The sequence below is a fragment of the Oncorhynchus nerka genome, linkage group LG28 (genome assembly GCF_034236695.1).
Source record: "Oncorhynchus nerka isolate Pitt River linkage group LG28, Oner_Uvic_2.0, whole genome shotgun sequence".
NCBI lineage: Eukaryota > Metazoa > Chordata > Actinopteri > Salmoniformes > Salmonidae > Oncorhynchus > Oncorhynchus nerka.
This window is the reverse complement of record NC_088423.1, coordinates 34743549-34763723: the sequence shown is the minus strand read 5'-3', so window position 1 is coordinate 34763723 and position 20175 is coordinate 34743549. Positions and strand designations below refer to the sequence as shown.

Below are 20175 nucleotides of genomic sequence, written 5' to 3'. Positions count from 1 at the left end.
GTCTCTACAAAATATTATTATCTACGTTGAAATGACTTAGTGTGGCCCGTAGTGTGCCGAACAGGCCCAAATATAGGAGGGAATTAAATTGCCATCTTTATCTTTAAGAAAAAAGATATGATATATTCACTCACTATAAAGAATAGGTCAACACACACAGTGATTTGGTGACATTTCTAAATACTAATATTATCTGTTCACTATTAGAAAGTGGCTTTAGATCTTACATCAAAAGCGATTCAAATGGATTAATTTGGTCTTGGATAAAATGGATAATAATTAACTTATAACCATTGCCTAAAACCAATTGAGAAAATAAATAAGCTTTAAATAGCACTCTTGCAAACATTTGACCAAAATACAATACCCGTATCACCTTGGAAAATGCCCTTGGTAACTCTAGGGGTGAGATAAAATAACTTAATTGAAGGATTCCACCTCCCTTTTATCACATGTTCATATTTTTTATATTGAAGGAAAGGAGATCATAAAAACATAAAACAGAAACAGTTAATCAGCTGTAGCACATCATCATTACCAGCAGAGGTCTACAATGATTTTCAAATAGAAAGTGTGTCAGTTTGAGGCATCCAAACCATGGACCTTGCATACTCAAAACCCCATTATGGATTGACTAGAGTCCAAGGCATATTGATTCTGATTGGTTGAAGCTAAACTCCTCAGATTTTTCATTGGTTGTTTGAGAAACCATGTGAGAGAAATATGCAAATGATCTTGATGTGGCAGTTGAAATCACTGTCTCTCATGCATTGGGAGACTGAACTGCAGAGATAGCAAGAGGGGGGTGTGCCTGCTCAAAACTACTGACATCAACTTATGAATTCATGGCAAAATACTTGAACAAAACTAGTTTTGAAGTGTATTTTGTTCAATCATCTTTGTCTTGGAACCTCTCTCTACATTGTTGATTATATTTATTAAGTGCCACGAGGTAAGGATAATTAATTTTTGTTTTTAATGTGGCTCTACAGTAGATATTTGCAGTTTAAGGCAATAACTCAATTGGATGGGTTCTCAATTTGTAAGCAGAATACCTTTTGTATTGATCATTTCACAAAGTTCGGGGTTTTCATTTAGATTTTAGGAATATCATGATCATGTGAGCTGAAAAAAGTCTATGGTTGGTGAATTAACTTGTCTAGTGAAGTAGTTGCAAAAAAACAATGTTGGCAGCAATGCAATGTCATACGACATTGAATTTAGTACTAGACATTGACATGTACAGTGGCAAGAAAAAGTATGTGAATCCTTTGGAATTACCTGGATTTCTGCATAAATTGGTCATCAAATTTGATCTGATCTTCATCTAAGTCACAACAATAGACAAACATAGTGTGCTTAAACTAATAACACACAAATTATTGTATTTTTCTTGTCTATACTGAATACATCATTTAAACATTCACAGTGAAGGTTGGGAAAAGTATGTGAACCCCTAGGCTAATGACTTCTCCAAAAGCTAATTAGAGTCAGGAGTCAGCGAACCTGGATTCCAATCAATGAGATGAGATTGGAGATGTTGGTTAGGGCTGCCGTGCCCTATAACAAACCTGCATAAAATTTGAGTTTGCTATTCACAAGAAGCATTGCCTGATGTGAACCATTCCTCAAACGAAAGAGATCTCAGAAGACCTAAGATTAAGAATTGTTGACTTGCATAAAGCTGGAAGTTGTTACAAAAGTATCTCTAAAAACCTTGATGTTCATCAGTCCATGGTAAGACAAATTGTCTATAAATGGAGAAAGTTCAGCACTGTTGCTGCTCTCCCTACGAGTGGCCGTCCTACATAGATAACTGCAAGAGCACAGCGCACAGAATGCTTAATGAGGTTAAGAAGAAGAAGACTTACATAAATCTCTGGAACATGCTAACATCTCTGTTATCGAGTCTGCGATACGTAAAACACTAAACAAGAATAGTATTCATGGGAGCACAGCACGGAAGAAGCCACTGCTGTCCAAAAAGAACATTGCTGCACATCTGAAGATTGCAAAAGTGCACCTGGATGTTCCACAGTGCTACTGGAAAAATATTATGTGGACAGATGAAACTAGAGTTGAGTTGTTTGGAAGGAACACACAACACTATGTGTGGAGAAAAAAAGAGACAGCACACCAACATCAAAACCTCATCCCAAGTATGGTGGAGGGAGGGAGCATCATGGTTTGGGGCTGCTTTACTGGGGTTACTTTGCTGCCTCAGGGCCTGGACAGCTTGCTATCATCGACAGAAAAATGAATTCCCAAGTTTATCAAGACATTTTGCAAGAGAATGTTAGGCTGCCTGCCTGCCAATTGAAGCTCAACAGAAGTTGGATGATGCAACAGGCAACAACCCAGAACACAGAAGTAAATCAACAACAGAATGGCTTCAACAGAATGAATAATGCCTTCTGGAGTGGCCCAGTCAGTCCTGACTTCCACCCGATTGAGATGCTGTGGCATGACCTCAAGAGAGCAGATCACACCAGACATCCCAAGAATATTGCTGAACTTAAACAGTTTGTAAAGAGGAACGGTCCAAAATTCCTCCTGACCGTTGTGCAGGTCTGATCCGCAACTACAGAAAACATTTGGTTGAGGTTATTGCTGCCAAAGGAGGGTCAACCAGTTATTAAATCCAAGGGTACACATACTTTTCCCACCCTGCACTGTAAATGTTTACACAGTGTATTCAATAAACACATGACAACATATAATTGTTTGTGTGTTATTAGTTTAAGCAGACTGTGTTTATCTATTGTTGTGACCTAGATGAAGATCAGATCAAGTTTTCTGACCAATTTATGCAGAAATCCTGGTACTTCCAAAGGGTTCACATACTTTTTCCTGACACTGTATAATATGGTTAAGTAAAGTGCTTAAAGATGAATTGTGTGTTTAGATGAATACATAATGAACTCATTTGATAATGAACTCATTTGGGGCGGCAGGGTAGCCTAGTGGTAAGTGTTAGACTAGTAACCGAAAGGTTGAAAGTTCAAATCCCTGAGCTGACAAGGTACAAATCTGTTGTTCTGCCCCTGGACAGGCAGTTAACCCACTGTTCCTAGGCCATCATTGAAAATAAGAATTTGTTCTTAACTGACTTGCCTGGTTAAATAAAGGTGAAAAAATATATAAAAAATAAGAGAACCTCAATAGATCTTAAGAAAAAATATCCAAGCACTTTATTAAAATGCTTTCTGTTTGTTCCCTCTTTCCTCAGGGTATTCCACATATTCAATTCATCAGCAATGCCAGGCCCTGTTATGCCTGTAGATATTGCTATGCAGATGTACATCACACACTCTCCACCTCTCTGGAGCTTCCTCAGCTCCTATGAGAACTTGGGGGTCAAGAACCGGGAAAACCACTACAAGCCCCTCCGGCCCTGCATTAGCTCCCAAAGGCCCTTAGAGGCCCGGAAGAGCCCCAAGACCACCATAAAGATCCCCAAAGGCAAGAAGAAAGTGGTCTTTGCCGACTCCAAAGGCATGTCCCTCACAGCCATCCACGTCTTTTCAAAGTTCGATGAAAACCCTGTGCTCTCCGACTTACAATTTGACCTTACAGACCTGGAGAATGCCAACATGCAGCTGAAGATCAGTACCATGCAAAGCCTGGTGCTGGACTTCCCCCAACCCACTGCAGACTATCTGGCCTTCTGGAACCGGCTGTTGAAGGACTCTGTGTGCCTGGAAAACTGCACACTGCAGGAGAGGTCACTCACAGGCACTGTGAAAGTCCGAAACCTTGGCTTTGAGAAATCTGTCCAGGTCCGGTTGACCGTTGACTCATGGAAAACCCACACAGACATTGACTGCACCTTCATAAACAACGTCTACAGTTGCCAGGACACAGATACATTCACCTTTGTCTTCGATCTGCCAAGTTACGTGCATCCTTATAATAAAGTTGAATTTTGCATATGTTTCAAGAGCAAAGACCAGGTTTTCTGGGACAATAATGATGGGGAAAACTACATGCTCAAACCCATTGGGTGGAATGGAGAGGATGTGCAAACACTGGCCAAAACCATTGTTGAGCATAAGAAACCAGCAGAGCACAACAATGGTAATAAACTACTGGAGATGGAGTTTGACCAGTTTGGAAGTCCCCGTTTATCAAGTGGACTCTTTCCCGGGTGGCAAAGCTTGGGCAGAATTGAGAATGGTGCCAACTACTGGTGAAATTAGCAAAGACTTTCATCTGGGGTGAAATAGCAACTGAAGAGTTATAACAGGGATGGACTTGGATGGAGCAGGGTGATATAAATGTAGGATCTTAATTAGAGCCAGATTGCTACAGCAGGAAAATAATCATGTACCAACAGGAAATGTGAATTAGTATGTGGATTATAATTAATGGACATTTTTCTAGGAGTTGGTCCATTTGTCATAAGGGAAAATCAAATCTGAAATGTCTAAGCGGAAATGAGAAACTTTTGTCTTTTTTAAACCTCAAATACACTACACGTTTTAAAGTTACTGCATTGCAGGACAGTTATCCTGCAACAGGGTGATCAAATTAAGATCCTACATCTGTAGCAGTAGTAGTGACATAACTTACTGTATATTAAAATGTCAATAGCTGCTTTGAATGCAATGAAGCATATCAAGAAAGAAAAAGTATCTGGAAATATGGACCATGGCTAGATTCTACTACTATTTGGTTACCATTGAGACACTTTCTAAATATGATCAGAGGCAATTGATTTTTATTTTATTTGGCATGTGATTCTTGTGTAAAGCAGTTTAGTGCCTTATCAATATTGTGCCTGTCATAAAACAAAAGCACATTGAAACTTAATTTTGACAATCTGTAACCAGACATAAGCCCATTTTCACAGTTGGAACTTAGACATAAGCCCATTTTCACAGTTGGAACTTACCGTAAGCATATGCACTGAATGAGATGAACATCCTGATTTCTATGCATGGAATATGTGGTGAGATTGGTACCAATAGGATGTCCTTCATATTGAAGGGTTAGACTGGTACCATCCATCTGGGGGGAAAAATCAACGTAATTCAATCAAATATGAATTTATGTGAGATTTAATAGTACAGTAAATCATACAAATTATAAAATGCTGCACACTGCTGCTCATGCTCCCAGGTGATTTTATTATAACAACATTTCAACCCTTAGTTCTTCATCAGGCATCCATAGCCCAGGTGTTGGTGGAAGGTCCTATAAATAGGGGCAGTACTCAGTGACATCACCTCCTGAAACAGCAGGTAAAAATATATAACTTAGGTTCCCAATATCAACATTCAATGTATCAAAATATATGACCATACGCAAGGAATGTGATCAATATTTACGGTAATATAAACTCAGCAAAGAAAGAAACGTCCCTTTTTCAGGAGGATCCTGTCTTTCAAAGATAATTCATAAAAATCCAAATAACTTCACAGATCTTCATTGTAAAGTGTTTAAACACTGTTTCCCATGCTTTTTCAATGAACCATAAACAATTAAGGAACATGCACCTGTTGAACGGTCATTAAAAGACACTAACAGCTTACAGACGGCAGGCAATTTAGTTCACAGTTATGAAAACTTAGGAAACTAAAGAGGCCTTTCTACTGACGCTGAAAAACACCAAAATAAAGATGTCTAGGGTCCCTGCTCATCTGAGTGAACGTGCCTTAGGCATGCTGCAAGGAGGCATGAGGACTGCAGATTTGGCCAGGGCAATAAATTGCAATGTCCGTACTGTAAAACACCTAAGGCAGCGCTACAAGGAGACAGGACGGACAGCTGATCATCCTCGCAGTGGCAGACCATGTGTAACAACACCTGCACAGGATTGGTACATCCGAACATCACACCTGCAGGACAGGTACAGGATGGCAACAACTGCCTGAGATACACCAGGAATGCACAATCCCTCCATCAGTGCTCAGACTGTCCGCAATAGGCTGAGAGAGGCTGGACTGAGGGCTTGTAGGCCTGTTGTAAAGGCAGGTCCTCACCAGACATCACCGGCAACAACATTGCCTATGGGCACAAACCCACCGTCACTGGAACAGACAGGGCTGGCAAAAAGTGCTATTCACTGACGAGTCGCAGTTTTGTCTCACCAGGGGTGATGGGCGGATTCGCGTTCATTATTGAAGGAATGAGCGTTACACCGAGGCCTGTACTCTGGAGTGGGATCGATTTGGAGGTGGAGGGTCCATCATGGTCTGGGGCGGTGTGTCACAGCATCATCAGACTGAGCTTGTTGTCACTGCAGGTAATCTCAACGCTGTGCGTTACAGGGAAGACATCCTCCTCCCTCATGTGGTACCCTTACTGCAGACTCATCCTGACATGACCCTCCAGCATGACAATGCCACCAGCCATACTGCTCGTTCTGTGCAAGATTTCCTGCAAGACAGGAATGTCAGTGTTCTGCCATGGCCAGCGAAGAGCCTGGATCTCAATCCCGTTCAGCACGTCTGGGACATGTTGGAACTAGGGCCATTCCCCCCAGAAATGTCCTGGATCTTGCAGGTGCCTTGGTGGAAGAGTGGGGTAACAACTGGATAATCTGGTGCAGTCCATGAGGAGGAGATACTTAATAAACCTGGTGGCCATACATGATACAGACTGTTGCTTTTGATTTTGACGCCCCCTTTGTTCAGGAACACATTATTCCATTTCTGTTAGTCACACGTCTGTGGAACTTGTTCAGTTTACGTCTCAGTTTTTCAATCTTATTTTCATACAAATATTTACACATGTTAAGTTTGCTGAAAATTAATGCAGTTGACAGTGAGAGGACGTTTATTTTTTTGCTGAGTTTTTATCTACACAATATTCAATTCGTTTTTCCAAGAAAGTTTCACTTTTCTCTGTGGATATTCAGATTTGACCACAATGTCTCGCACGTTTAGGGGTCTTTAATGACCATATGCGGGGGTTATTTACAGATGGGTTTCTATTGTGGGTCAGTATCAATAATGTACCACTACTTTTTGATATTGTCCTTAAATGCCTTCCCCAATTGTGAGTATTGGGTGAAGCATGAGGGGACACGTTCTGCTTTTTCTTTTCCTTTTGGTTGAAGGCTTTCCAACTGTGTTAGCCCTTCAAAACATTGGCATGTTTTACCCAATTGTCTTTGTACCCCCTTTCCTTAAACCTTCGTGTGAAGTCAGTGGTCTGTTTCTGGTAAGAAGCATCAGAGCTGCATATTCTTCTGATGCGGCTGAATTGACTTAATAAGTGAACCTGGAGGGAAGCTGTCACCTCTAAGGAGGGTATTCCTCTCCATATGTTTCCTATTGAGATCTGCAGAGAGGGAGGTTTTATCTTTAATAACCATGACATCAAGAAAACTGATTTGGGATAGGTCATAGTTAATGGTGAAAGGAACGTGCTCATTCATAGATTTTAGATAGGCATGGAATTCCAAGAGTTCTTTCTGGGTCCCAGGGTTTCACCATTTTGTGAATCCCTGGGCGATCTCTCTCCCCATGTATACCCGAGACTCTATTGATTTTATTAATTTTGTGAAATCTGTGGACCATATACCAGAAAATAATATTCTGTGTATTGTGGACTTGACTGAACTGGTACTAACCTTAAACTATTTTCTCTTCAGAGGATACTTTTTCTTCCAGACCAAAGGAACATCGATAGGCAGCACTATGGCTCCTAATTATGCGAACCTCTAGAAATGTTTGAAAAACAGGTGGGGCTGAATCCGGAACTTAACGCCTTTCTCTCCAATATTTTCCTAAGTCTGAGATATTGGATGATATTTCCCCTTCATTCAAAAACTTTGATAATTTATCATGGATAAGAGACTTGAATTGATTATGTGAAATTAATGTAGGAGAATATAACACAATAGATCTGGTAAAAGAAAATTCAAAGATAAAGACAACCGTCTGTTTTTACCATCATCTTTAAAATGCAAGAGAAAGGCCATAATGTATTATTCCAGCCCAGGCGCAATTTAGATTTTGGCCACTGGATGGCAGCAGTGTATGTGCAACGTTTTAGACTGCTCCCATGAACCATTGCATTTCTGTTCAGAATGTTGTATCAAGACTGCCCAAATGTGTGTAATTTGTTTATTAATAACTTTTCATGTTCAAAATTGTGCACCCTCCTCAAACAATAGCATGGTATTCTTTCACTGTAATGGCTACTGTAAATTGGACAGTGCAGTTAGATTAACAAGAATTCAAGCTTTCTGCCAATATCAGAAATGTATATGTCCTGTGAAATTTACTTGTTACTTATAACCTCATGCTAATCGCATTAGCCTACGGTAGCTAAACAGTCCCATGAAAGGGACACCGATACTGTTCGGTCAGTATTACAGAACTGTGCCTTGTTGTGGATCTATTCAAAGTTTAACTGGGCTATATGATTGTTTTTCTAATTTCTTTAAGAGCAATTTTGGTGTGAGTGTTGAGAAGTGGTGTGGCTGACGTGAGCATGAGTCTGAAATATGTATGTACACTATTTAATTACTGTGAAAAAAGGTATGCATCTCAGTGTGCACTTGAATGTGTGTTTAAAGTGCATGTGATACTTTTAGAAATAAAATATTGTGCAAACCGTTCATGATCCCGAGTCACTTTTCATCACCTCTTGAGGGGTATGCCTCAATGTAAGGCCTAATAAGGCAAAGTGCTCCTCTTGTCACTGACTGTGAGCAGAACTTTCTATTGACAAACGTTAAACAGATGACTTTGACGATGAGGTATTGGAGAGGGTTGAAGTCAACTCCCTACTACAGCCTCCCCTTTTGGGTAACCTCTAGAACCCTTTACACCTAGGCCAACAGCATGACACATAAATGCTTGTTGGCCGCTCACATGCCAGAGGAGTGCTGAAACTCAACACCCGTCTTGTGACACCTTGGCATAAGGGCAGTGTGGCTACACGTAGACGGAAATTACATACAGCATTAAAGTTTTATTAAGACAAGTAGTTGCAGTGTGTCTTTGGTTATTACATATACAATAGCAAAAAAAGCCTTAAATAACCTCTTAAATGTAGAGGGGAGAAGGATAACCGAGTTATATTTTCATCACTCTCTTCTTTCAGAGGTGGTTATATGTCCATGCATTATTGTCAGTGGAACGTAAATGAAAGTGTTCTCTGACTCCAGTCATTTTCCTGTGCTCTGTGCAGACTCATACCCTGCAGGATACATAATAACTTCTTTGCCTCAAACAGGAAGAGCCCCAGGATAGGTCCGCTCACCAGCCCCTGAATGATGGGCAAAATACAAGTGTTTTTATTTCCTGAAACTATCTGATAAACAAATTCTCTACATTATGGACAATAAAATACACTATACATACAAAAGTTGCTGTTGCTGACAGCTGTGTAAAATTGAGAACACAGTCATGCAATCTCCACAGAAAACATTGGCAGTAGAATGGCCTTACTGAAGAGCCAAGTGACTTTCAATGTGGCACCGTCATAGGATGCCACCTTTCGAACAAGTCAGTTAGTCTAATTTCTTCCCCGCTGAGCTGCCCGTGTCAACTGTAAGTGCTGTTATTGTGAAGTGGAAACGTCTAGGAGCAACAACGCCACGTTTGCGAAGTGGTAAGTCACATGAGCCCACAGAACGGGATCACAGAGTGCTGAAGCACGTAGTATATAAAAATGGTCTGTCCTCGGTTGCAACACTCACAAGTGAGTTCCAAACTGCCTCTGGAAGTAACGTCAGCACAATAACTGTTCGTTGGGAGCTTCATGAAATGGGTTTCCATGGCCAAGCAGCTGCACACAAGCCTAAGATCACCTTGTGCAATGCCAAAAGTAATCTGGAGTGGTGTAAAGCTCACGCTGGAGCAGTGTAAACGCGTTCTCTGGAGTGATGAATCACGATTTACCATCTGGTAGTCCGACGGAAGAATCTAGGTTTAGCGGATGCCAGGAGAAAGCTACCTGCCCCAATGCATAGTGCCAACTTGAAAGTTTGGTGGAGGAGGAACAATGGTCTGGGGCTGTTTTTCATGGTTCGGGCAAGGCCCCTTAGTTCCAGTGAAGGGAAATCTTAACACTACAGCATAGAATGACATTCTAGACGATTCTGTGCTTTTGGGGATGAGAATGTCCCATGCACAAAGTGAGGTCCATACAGAAATGGTTTGTCGAGATCGATGTGGAAGACCTTGACTGGCCTGCACAGAGCCCTGACCTCAACCCCATCAAACCACATGTGACTACATGTAACACTATTCCACATCAGGTAACTGATGTAAGAAGTAGAATCAGATTTAAAAAACAGGTGAAAATACACCTTATGGAACAGAGGGGACTAGCACACAAGCGCTAGCACACACACTCTACACACATGTACATTGTTATATTGTTGTATGGTGGTAGTATACATTTTGTATTGTAGATAAAGTTGAAGTCGGAAGTTTACATATACCTTAGCCAAGTACATTTAAACTCAGTTTTTCACAATTCCTGACATTTAATCCTAGTAAACATTCCCTGTCTTAGGTCAGTTAGGATCACCACTTTATTTTAAGAATGTGAAATGTCAGAATAATAGGAGAGAGAATGATTTATTTCAGCTTTTATTTCTTTCATCACATTCCCAGTGGGTCAGAAGTTTACATACACTCAATTACTATTTGGTAGCACTGCCTTTAAATTGTTCGACTTGGGTCAAACGTTTCGGGTAGCCTTCCAAAAGCTTCCCACAATAAGTTGGGTGAATTTTGTCCCATTCCTCCTGACAGCTGGTGTAACTGAGTCAGGTTTGTAGGCCTCCTTGTTCGCACACGCTTTTTCAGTTCTGCCCACAAATTTTCTATGCGATTGAGGTCAGGGCTTTGTGATGGCCACTCCAATACCTTGACTTCGTTGTCCTTAAGCCATTTTGCCACAACTTTGGAAGTATGCTTGGGTCATTGTCCATTTGGAAGACCCATTTGCGATCAAGCTTTAACCTCCTGACTGATGTCTTGAGATGTTGCTTCAATATATCCACATAATTGTCCTTCTTCATTATGCCATCTATTTTGTGAAGTGCACCAATCCCTCCTGTAGCAAAGCAACCCCACAAAATTAATGCTGCCACCCCCATGCTTCACGGTTGGGATGGTGTTCTTCGGCTTGCAAGCCTCCCCCTTTTTCCTCCAAACATAACTATGGTCATTATGGCCAAACAGTTCTATTTTTGTTTCACTAGACCAGAGGACATTTCTCCAAAAAAGTATGATATTTGTCCCCATGTGCAATTGCAAACCGTAGTCTGTCTTTTTATGGTGGTTTTGGAGCAGTGGCTTCTTCCTTGCTGAGTGGCCTTTCAGGTTATGTTAATATAGGACTCTTTTTACTGTGGATATAGATACTTTTGTACCGGTTTCCCCCATTATCTTCACAAGGTCCTTTGCTGTGGTTCTGGGATTGATTTGCACTTTTCGCACCAATGTACATTCATCTCTAGGAAACAGAACACGTCTCCTTCTTGAGTGGTATGATGGCTGCGTGGTCCCATGGTGTTTATACTTGTGCACTATTGTTTATACAGATGAACGTGGTACCTTCAGGCTTTTGAAAATTGCTTCCAAGGATGAACCAGACTTGTGGAGGTCTACAATGTTTTTCTGAGGTCTTGGCTGATTTCTTTGGATTTTCCCATGATGTCAAGCGAAGAGGCACTGAGTTTGAAGGTAGGCCTTGAAATACATTCACAGGTACACCTCCAATTTACTCAAAGGATGTCAATTAGCCTATCTGAATCTTCTAAAGCCATGACATAATTTTCTGGATTTTTCCAAGCTGTTTAAAGGCACAGTCAACTTAGTGTATGTACATTTTTGACCGCCTGGAATTGTGATACAATGGATTATAAGTGAAATAATCTGTCTGTAAACAATTGTTGGAAAAATTACTTGCATCATGCATGAAGTTGATGTCCTAACCGACTTGCCAAAACTATAGTTTGTTAACAAGAAATTTGTGGAGTGGTTGAAAAACTAGTTTTAATGACTCCAACCTATGTGTATGTAAACTTCCGACATCAACTGTATGTTTATTAAAGTAGTAAAGAGTGAAGTATTTGTTAACATATTCGTAGCAAGAAATGACTACATCTATCTTGTGACTTCAAATTTGTTGGATGCGTTTGTTTTTTTGCATTTGCAGTTTTTTTTACAGAAAAATCTACAAATCATTTTAGAATAAGACTGTAACGTAACAAAATGTGGAAAAAGTCGAGGAGTCTGAATACTTTCAGAATGCACTGTACTACATTGTGTGCTTTGCGATCGTTCAGCCATGAAAATGGCATTGTGGTTGTTCATTGTCATGGTAGATATCAAAACAAAAGAACAGTGTGGAACTGGCAGGGTAGGGATAGGTTGTTAAGAAGAGTATATTCAATATTCTGGTGGAACAAACTGTTTTTGTTTCATAACTTTTCAAAGTAAACACTGTTGTACAGAACTCACTTCTGACTATGAGAGGCAAGGAATTCTACCCAGACACGCGGTTTCAAGGAAACAAGTAAATTACACTGATAAATGGCCAAGCTTAACCACAGTCTTATCCAGTCTCTTAAGAACTCACTTATGTGATGTGATGCCATTAAGAACTCACTTATGTGATGTGATGCCATTAAGAACTCACTTATGTGATGTGATGCCATTAAGAACTCACTTATGTGATGTGATGCCATTAAGAACTCACTTATGTGATGTGATGCCATTCTTGTCATTGCAGCACTGCCAAAGGGAACTCTGTACCTTGAGAAAAAGGGACACTGCACCATGAGAACCGAATACTACAACTATTTGACCTACATACAAGGCCGGTTGAAATTGACAGAATCTTAAAAGCCTACACCTATCCCATAATATCAGACCATTTATCATTTATCAGATTTACAGGGAAACCTTGCATGAACTTTTTATTATCCAAAAATGGAGATGTTGCAAATGCCAATAGTTTAACATTGGTTAACCATGCATACACACTGCAAATAGCCTATGTCTATTGGAGCCTGTTTGGTTTTATAACACCACAGTAAAAAAAGTCCACTTTGAGTAGGAATAGGATGGGAGTGGACTGTTTGGTCAAGCATGTCGCTCCCTCCCCAGTCTCCAGTCCCTGGGCTGAAATTACTTTGATTCCATATAAAAAAAAGAACGTCTTGTTTCAGTGCAAAAAGTGCAAAAATAAAACACATTAATGGCCTATGTAAATGAAGTCCCTGGACATTAAAACCAGTTTCATTAGGTGTATCATTCTACAAGTCAAACATCAGCCACTGCAGCTCCGAGGAGTCCATTACTGTTCTTATAGACTGGTTTCAGTAACAGCTTATTAGAATAATCTACCTTCACCAAAAACTGCATGCAAACCAACATATGAGTTGTTAAGAGGCAGGAAAACATAGAGCTTCTTCCTCAGCTCTTAACACTTAAGACTCCTTGGACAACTAGTGTCTGATAAAGAACCGTTGAGTTAAGTGGGGGTTCTTGGCGTGACATCTACACTTCTTCAGAATTCTGAAGAAAGTCCCTTTCATAGCACACACCAAATTGGCAAGTGTTAACTACTGTTGATTTTTCAGTGTAACATTTATAGTGTTGATTCAGGAGTGAAATTAAAACTGTAAAGAGTTCAATTAAAACTCAGTAGTGTAAAATAACCCCAGTGTTGGTCAACGTACATTTTCTAAACTAATCCAATCTGTTACTTGGATTCATTGCACCCGTTACTGAAATGGTTGTTCCAGTTAATATCCAATCAAATGTATTCGTCACATACACAGTTTACATTAGGTATAAAAGGTGCAGTGAAATGCTTATGTGCTAGCTTCCTCAACAATGCGGTACATTAATCAACAATCAATCGTAACAAAAACATAACAAAACATGCATAGTAATAATAGACTGTATTTACACAGTATTTAGAAATATAAAGTGGGTCGTGGAATCAATATTATATAATACAACACCAGTGTTGACTGTATGTGTGTATGAGTTCTGAGTGTGTGTGCCTGCTTGTGTGTGTGTGTGTTTATGGGTGTTTGTTTGTAAATTTGTGTGTAAGGGTTGGATGTGTGAGTAGTCAGTGCAAATAGTCTCTAAGGTGCAGGTCTGTGCACGGAGAGAGTTAGGTTGAGCTTTTCAGCAGTCTGATGGCCTGGTGTTAAAAGCTGATTCAGAGCCTGTTGGTCTGAGACCCGGTATTGCTTGCCGGATGGTAATAGAGTAAACAGTCCTTGGCTCGGGTGACTGGAGTTGTTGATGATCTTTCAGGCCTCTCTCAGACACGGCTTGGTGTAGAAGTCCTGGAGGGCAGGGAGCACGCCCCCACTGATGTATTAGGCTGTCTGCATCACGCTCTGTAAGGCCTTCTGGTTGAGGGCGCTGCAGTTGTCGTACCAGTCAAGGTACTCTCGATGGTGCAGCTGATCAAATAAAATAAAATGGTTGTTGTCACATGTGCCGAATACAACACCTTACTGTGAAATGCTTCCTTACAAGCCCTTAACCAACAATGTAGGACAAGAAATAGACTAATATAAAGTAAAAAATAAAAAGTAACACAATAAAATGACATAACAATAACCAGGCTATATACAGGGGGTACCTGTATCGAGTCAATGTGCAGGGGTATAGGTTAGCAGAAGTAGTTTGTACATGTACAGTACAGTACCAGTTAAAAGTTTGGACACCTACTCATTCAATGTTTTTTCTTTATTTTTACTGTTTTCTACAGTGTAGAATAATAGTGAAGACATCAAACCTATGAAATAAAACATATGGAATCATGTAGTAACCAAAAAAGTGTTAAACAAATTATTTTCCAACAGTCTTGAAGGAGTTCCTACATATACTGAGCAGTTGTTGGCTGCTTGTCCTTCACTCTGCGGTCCAACTCATCCCAAACCAGACGGGATGGCGTATCGCTGCAGAATGCTGTGGTAGCCATGCTGGTCAAGTGTGCCCTGAATTCTAAATAAATCATTGACATTGTCACCAGCAAAGCACACCAACACCATCACACCTCCATGCTTCATGGTGGGTACCACACATGCGGACATCATCCTTTCACCTACTTTCACAAAAACACGTCAGTTGGAACCATCAGACCAAAGGACAGATTTCCACCGGTCTAATGTCTACTGCTCCTGTCTCTTGGCCCAAGCATGTCTCTTCTTCTTATTGCTGTACTTTAGTAGTGGTTTCTTTTCATTAATTCGCCCATGAAGGCCTGATTCACGCAGTCTCCTCTGAACAGTTGTTGTTGAGATGTGTCTGATACTTGAACTCTGTGAAGCATTTATTTGGGCTGCAATTTCTGAAGCTGGTAACTCTAATGAACTTATCTTCTGCAGTAGAGGTAAACGGGTCTTCCTTTCCTTTGGTGGTCCTCATGAGATCCAGTTTCATCATAGCACTTGATGGTTTTTGCAACTGAACTTGAAGAAACTTTCAAAGTTCTTGACTGACTGACCTTGATGTCTTAAAGTAATGATGGACTGTCATTTTTCTTTGCTTATTTGAGCTGTTCTTGCCATAATATGGACTTGGTTTTTTACCAAATAGGGCTATCGTCTGTATACCACCCCTACTTTTTCACAACACAACTGATTGGCTCAAATGCATTATGGAAAGAAATTCCACAAATTAACTTTTAACAAGGCACACCTGTTAATTTAAATGCATTCCTGGTGACCTCATGAATCTGGTTGAGAGAATGCCAAGAGTGTGCAAAGTTGTCATCAAAGGGAAAGGGTGGTTACTTTGAAGAATCTCAAATATAAAATATATTTTGATTTGTTTAACACTTTTTTGGTTTTGTGTTATTTCTACAATGTAGAAAATAGTAAAGCTAAAGAAAAGCCCTGAAATGAGTAGGTGTGTCCAAACGTTTGACCGGTACCCTATGTATTTTATTGTCTTAAAGAACTTAATTTTAAGGATCTCACTTGAAGGCCACATGACTGAAAATGAACTACTGTATGACTCTGTCACTAGCAAACATAGTCATGTACTGGTAACAAAAATTCACTCTATGTTACGTCCGTCGTTAAATGAAGACCAAGGTGCAGTGTGGAAGGCGTACATTTTCTTTAATTTGAAATGTTCCACCGAAAAACAATAAACAACTCAACGAACGTAAAGCTAGGAGTGCAACACATAAAGACAAGATCCCACAACAGAAGGTGGGAAAAAGGGCTGCCTAAGTATGATCTCCAATCAGGACAACGAAAGACAGCTGCCTCTGATTGGGAACCATACTCGGCCAACAAAGAAATAAACATAGATTTCCCACCCTAGTCACACCCTGACCTACCAAATAGAGAATTTAAAGGATCTCTAAGGTCAGGGCATGACAGTGCCCCCCCCCCAAAGGTGCGGACTCCGGGTGGGTATCTACCCTCGGTGGCGGCTCCGATTCGGGACGTAGCCCCCGCTCCCTACGCTGATCCCTCTGCTTCTGTGGAACCGGACTTTGGATCGTCGCCGGAGACTCCGGACCGTGAATCGTTGCCGGAGGAACCTGACTGTGGATCAGAAGCGGAGGCTCTGAACTGGGAACCACCACTGGAGGTGCTGGACTGCGGACCGTCGCTGGAGGCTACGGACTACGGACCGTCACTGCAGGCTCCGGACTGGGGACCGTCGTTGCAGGCTCCTTGCCATGGATCGTCGCTACAGGCTCCGGGCCATGGATCATCACTGGAGGCTTCATGCCATGGATCATCACTGGAGGCTCCGGGCAATGGATCATCACTGGAGGCTTCGTGCCTGGGTCATCACTACAGGCTCCGGGCCATGGATCATCATTGGAGGCTTCGGACCATTGATCATCACTGGAGGCTTCGTACGTGGAGCCGGAACAGGTCTCACCGGACTGAGGAGATGTACTGGAAGCCTGGTGCGGGGAGCTGCCACAACACGTCCCGGCTGGATACCCACTTTAGCTCGGTGAGTGTGCAGAGCTGGCACGGGACACACTGGGCTATGAAGGCGCACTGGAGGCATAGTGCTTAGAGCCGGCGCAGGATATGCTGGGCCGTAGAGGCGCACTGGAGGCCTGGAGTGTAGAGCTTGCACAACGCGTCCTGGTTGAATCCTCCCTGTGGCACGACAAGTGCGGGGAGCCTGAACAGGCCACACTGGGTTGTGCTGGCGAACTGGGGATACCGTGTGTAGAGCTGGCACAGGATATCCTGGACCGGAGAGATGCACCGGAGGCCAGGAGCGCTGAGCCGGTACAATCCATCCTGGCTGAATGCTCACTCTAGCACGGCAACTGTGGGGAGCTTGCACAGAGCGCACCGGGCTGTGGATGCGCTCTGAAGGCATGGTGCGCAGAACCTGATAACACGATGCTTGACCGGTCACTCGCTCCCCACGGTAAGCACTGGGAGTTGGATCAGGTCTGAACCCTGACTCTACCAATCTCACCGTGTGCCCCCAATTTTATTTTTGGGGGGGGGCTGCCTCTCGTACTTGCTTCATTGAGTTATCTTCTCGTATTGTCGCTGTTCTGCTTTCGCTGCCTCTATCTCCTCCTTCAGACAGCAATACTCCCCGACCCTTGTCCAGGGTCCTGCTCCCTACAGGATTTCCTCCCAGGTCCAGTCCTCCTGACCACGCTGCTTGGTCTGTTGGTGGTGGGATCTTCTGTTACGTCCGTTGTTAGATGAAGACCAAGGGGCCGTGTGGTAGGCATACATTTTCTTTCATTTTAAATGTTCCACCAATAAACAATAAACAACTCAACGAACGCAAAGCTAGGAGTGCAACACATGCAACACACAAAGACAAGATCCCACAACAGAAGGTGGGAAAAAGGGCTGCCTAAGTATGATCCCCAAACAGAGACAATGATAGACAGCTGCCTCTGATAGGGAACCATACTCGGCCAACAAAGAAATATAAACATAGATTTCCCACCTTCGTCACTCCCTGACCTACCAAATAGAGAATTTAAAGGATCTCTAAGGTCAGGGCGTGACACTCAAATGGCCCCCTGGAAAATATGCAAATAAGGCTCAACCCTACAGTGTTAAAACAACACTCCAAAACCATCCAAAGAATCATAAACATATTTTTGTATAACCTTTTATGACGGTTCACTGTGGAACCAATAATGGCTCTTTGGAATTTTTGATTTTTGGCATGGTTCTTCAAAGAACCATCCAATTTAAGGGTCTTCAGAGAACCTAAAATGGTTCCCCTATGGCATCGTTCTGAAGAACCTTTTAAATTTAAGAGTGTACTAGTGAATCTGCCAAAGCCCGTATGGATGTCACATTCTTGAGTGACAAACTCAGAACAAAACAGCTGCGGGAGAGTCCTGTGAAGACGAGCCATTGAGTTAATTTCATATACTGTAACTTCAAGAAAACATGTAAACAACGTTGCATTTTATTGTTGTTAAAGATGCAATATGATATGACATACATAAGAAACTATAACTAATTATGATGACAGTGATGTTAGTAATGGATGATCTGAGCTATAGTTCCATTGAATTAGTGTAATCTAACCACGTAAAGGCCATAGAACTGAAGGTGTCTTGTTGTGTATGGCCTCACATTCCACTATACCTGAAGTTTATGTGTTTATGTGTCACGTCCTGACCTTAGTTCCTTTTGTATGTTTCTATTTTTAGGTTGGTCAGGACGTGAGTTGGGGTGGGCAATCAATGTTTTTGTTCTATGTTGTGTATTTCTATGTGTTTGGCCTGGTATGGTTCCCAATCAGAGGCAGCTGTCAATCGTTGTCTCTGATTGAGAACCATACTTAGGTAGCCTGTTTTCCCACTCTTGTTTGTGTGGGGTTGTTTTCTGTTTAGTGTATGTCACCTTACAGAACTGTTTGGTTTCGTCCATTTCACTTTGTTATTTTGTTTTGTGCGTTCAGTCGATAAATTATGACGGACACTTACCACTCTGCATATCGGTCCGATCCTTCTTACTCTTCCTCAGACGAAGAGGAGATTCGTTACAGAACCACCCACCACAACTGGACCAAGAAGCGTGGTAACCAGGAGCAGAGGGTTCTGGACTCCTGGACATGGGAGGAGATTTTGGACGGTAGGGGACCCTGGGCACAGGCTGGGGAATATCGCCTCCCCCGGGAAGAGCTGGAGGCTGCCAAAGCCAAGCGGCGGAAATATGAGGAGCTAGCACGGCAGCGCAACAGGGACGGGAGGCAGCCCCAAAAATGTATTGGGGAGGCACACGGGGAGTGTGGCTAAGTCAGGTAGGAGACCTGAGCCAACTCTCTGTGCTTACACTACATCGCAGCGCCTCGTATCAGCCAGGCTAGAGTGGGCATCGAGCCAGGAGAAATGAGGCTCAGCACATCTGGTCTCCAGTGCGTCTCCTCGGCCCGGGGTATATGGCACCAGCCCTACCTGTTCCACCCCACCGCACTTGCCGGGCTACAGGGGGTATCCAGCCAGGACAGGTTGTGCAGGCTCTGTGCTCGAGACCTCCAGTGCGCCTCCACGCTCCGGTCCATCCGGTGCCTCCTCCACGCACCAGGCCTCCTGTGGCAGCCCCACGCACCAGGCTGTCTCTCCGTCTCCTCCCTCCAGGTGCTCCCGCCTGTCCAGCGCTTCCAGGGTCTCCCTCCTGTCCAGCGCTGCCAGAGTCTCCCTCCTGTCCAGTGCTGCCAGAGTCTCCCTCCTGTCCAGCACTGCCAGAGCCGCCCGTCAGTCAGGAGCTGCCAGAGCCGAAGAGGAGATTCGTTACATTATGCTGAAAATACATGTTGTTATTGGCCTTTTCCAGGGTAATCCCTGACACTAAGACAACCCATCAATCCTTAATTTGGATGCATGTCATGCACCTTCAATGGGAAGCTCAATGGCAGAGCCCAGTCAGAGGAACCAGATGGGTAAATATAGAAAGTTCTGCAAAAGAGTGCAAAAGTAACCTAAGAAAGTAAGTAGTGACAAGAATGTAAGAAGCCTATCATATTTCGTGCACCAGACACTTGTGCGCAATTAGCCTGGGAACCCTGATGCAACTGACTGAAATGTTTCACTAAATCTTTAATTTCCAATAGAATGCTATGCAATGGAAGAACAAAGTACTTACCTAAATGTAAAGTATCAGACAATAATAGATTAGAATAGACTATAGCTGATAGATATGAGGTTGGAGATAGATATAAGAGAGACTGTAAATATAGATGGTTAGGAGTTGGCAAA

General features: G+C 42.3%; 1 protein-coding gene across 1 annotated transcript; it reads left to right on the top strand.

The window, feature by feature from the left end:
- The first annotated feature begins 778 nt into the window (after positions 1–778).
- Positions 779–8589, top strand: LOC115112681 (protein phosphatase 1 regulatory subunit 3C-B-like). Its single transcript, XM_029639708.2, has 2 exons — positions 779–952; positions 3230–8589. Exon 2 carries the CDS (start codon positions 3258–3260, stop codon positions 4191–4193), a length of 936 nt encoding a protein of 311 aa, XP_029495568.1. The 5' UTR covers positions 779–952; positions 3230–3257; the 3' UTR covers positions 4194–8589.
- Positions 8590–20175: the final 11586 nt, after the last annotated feature.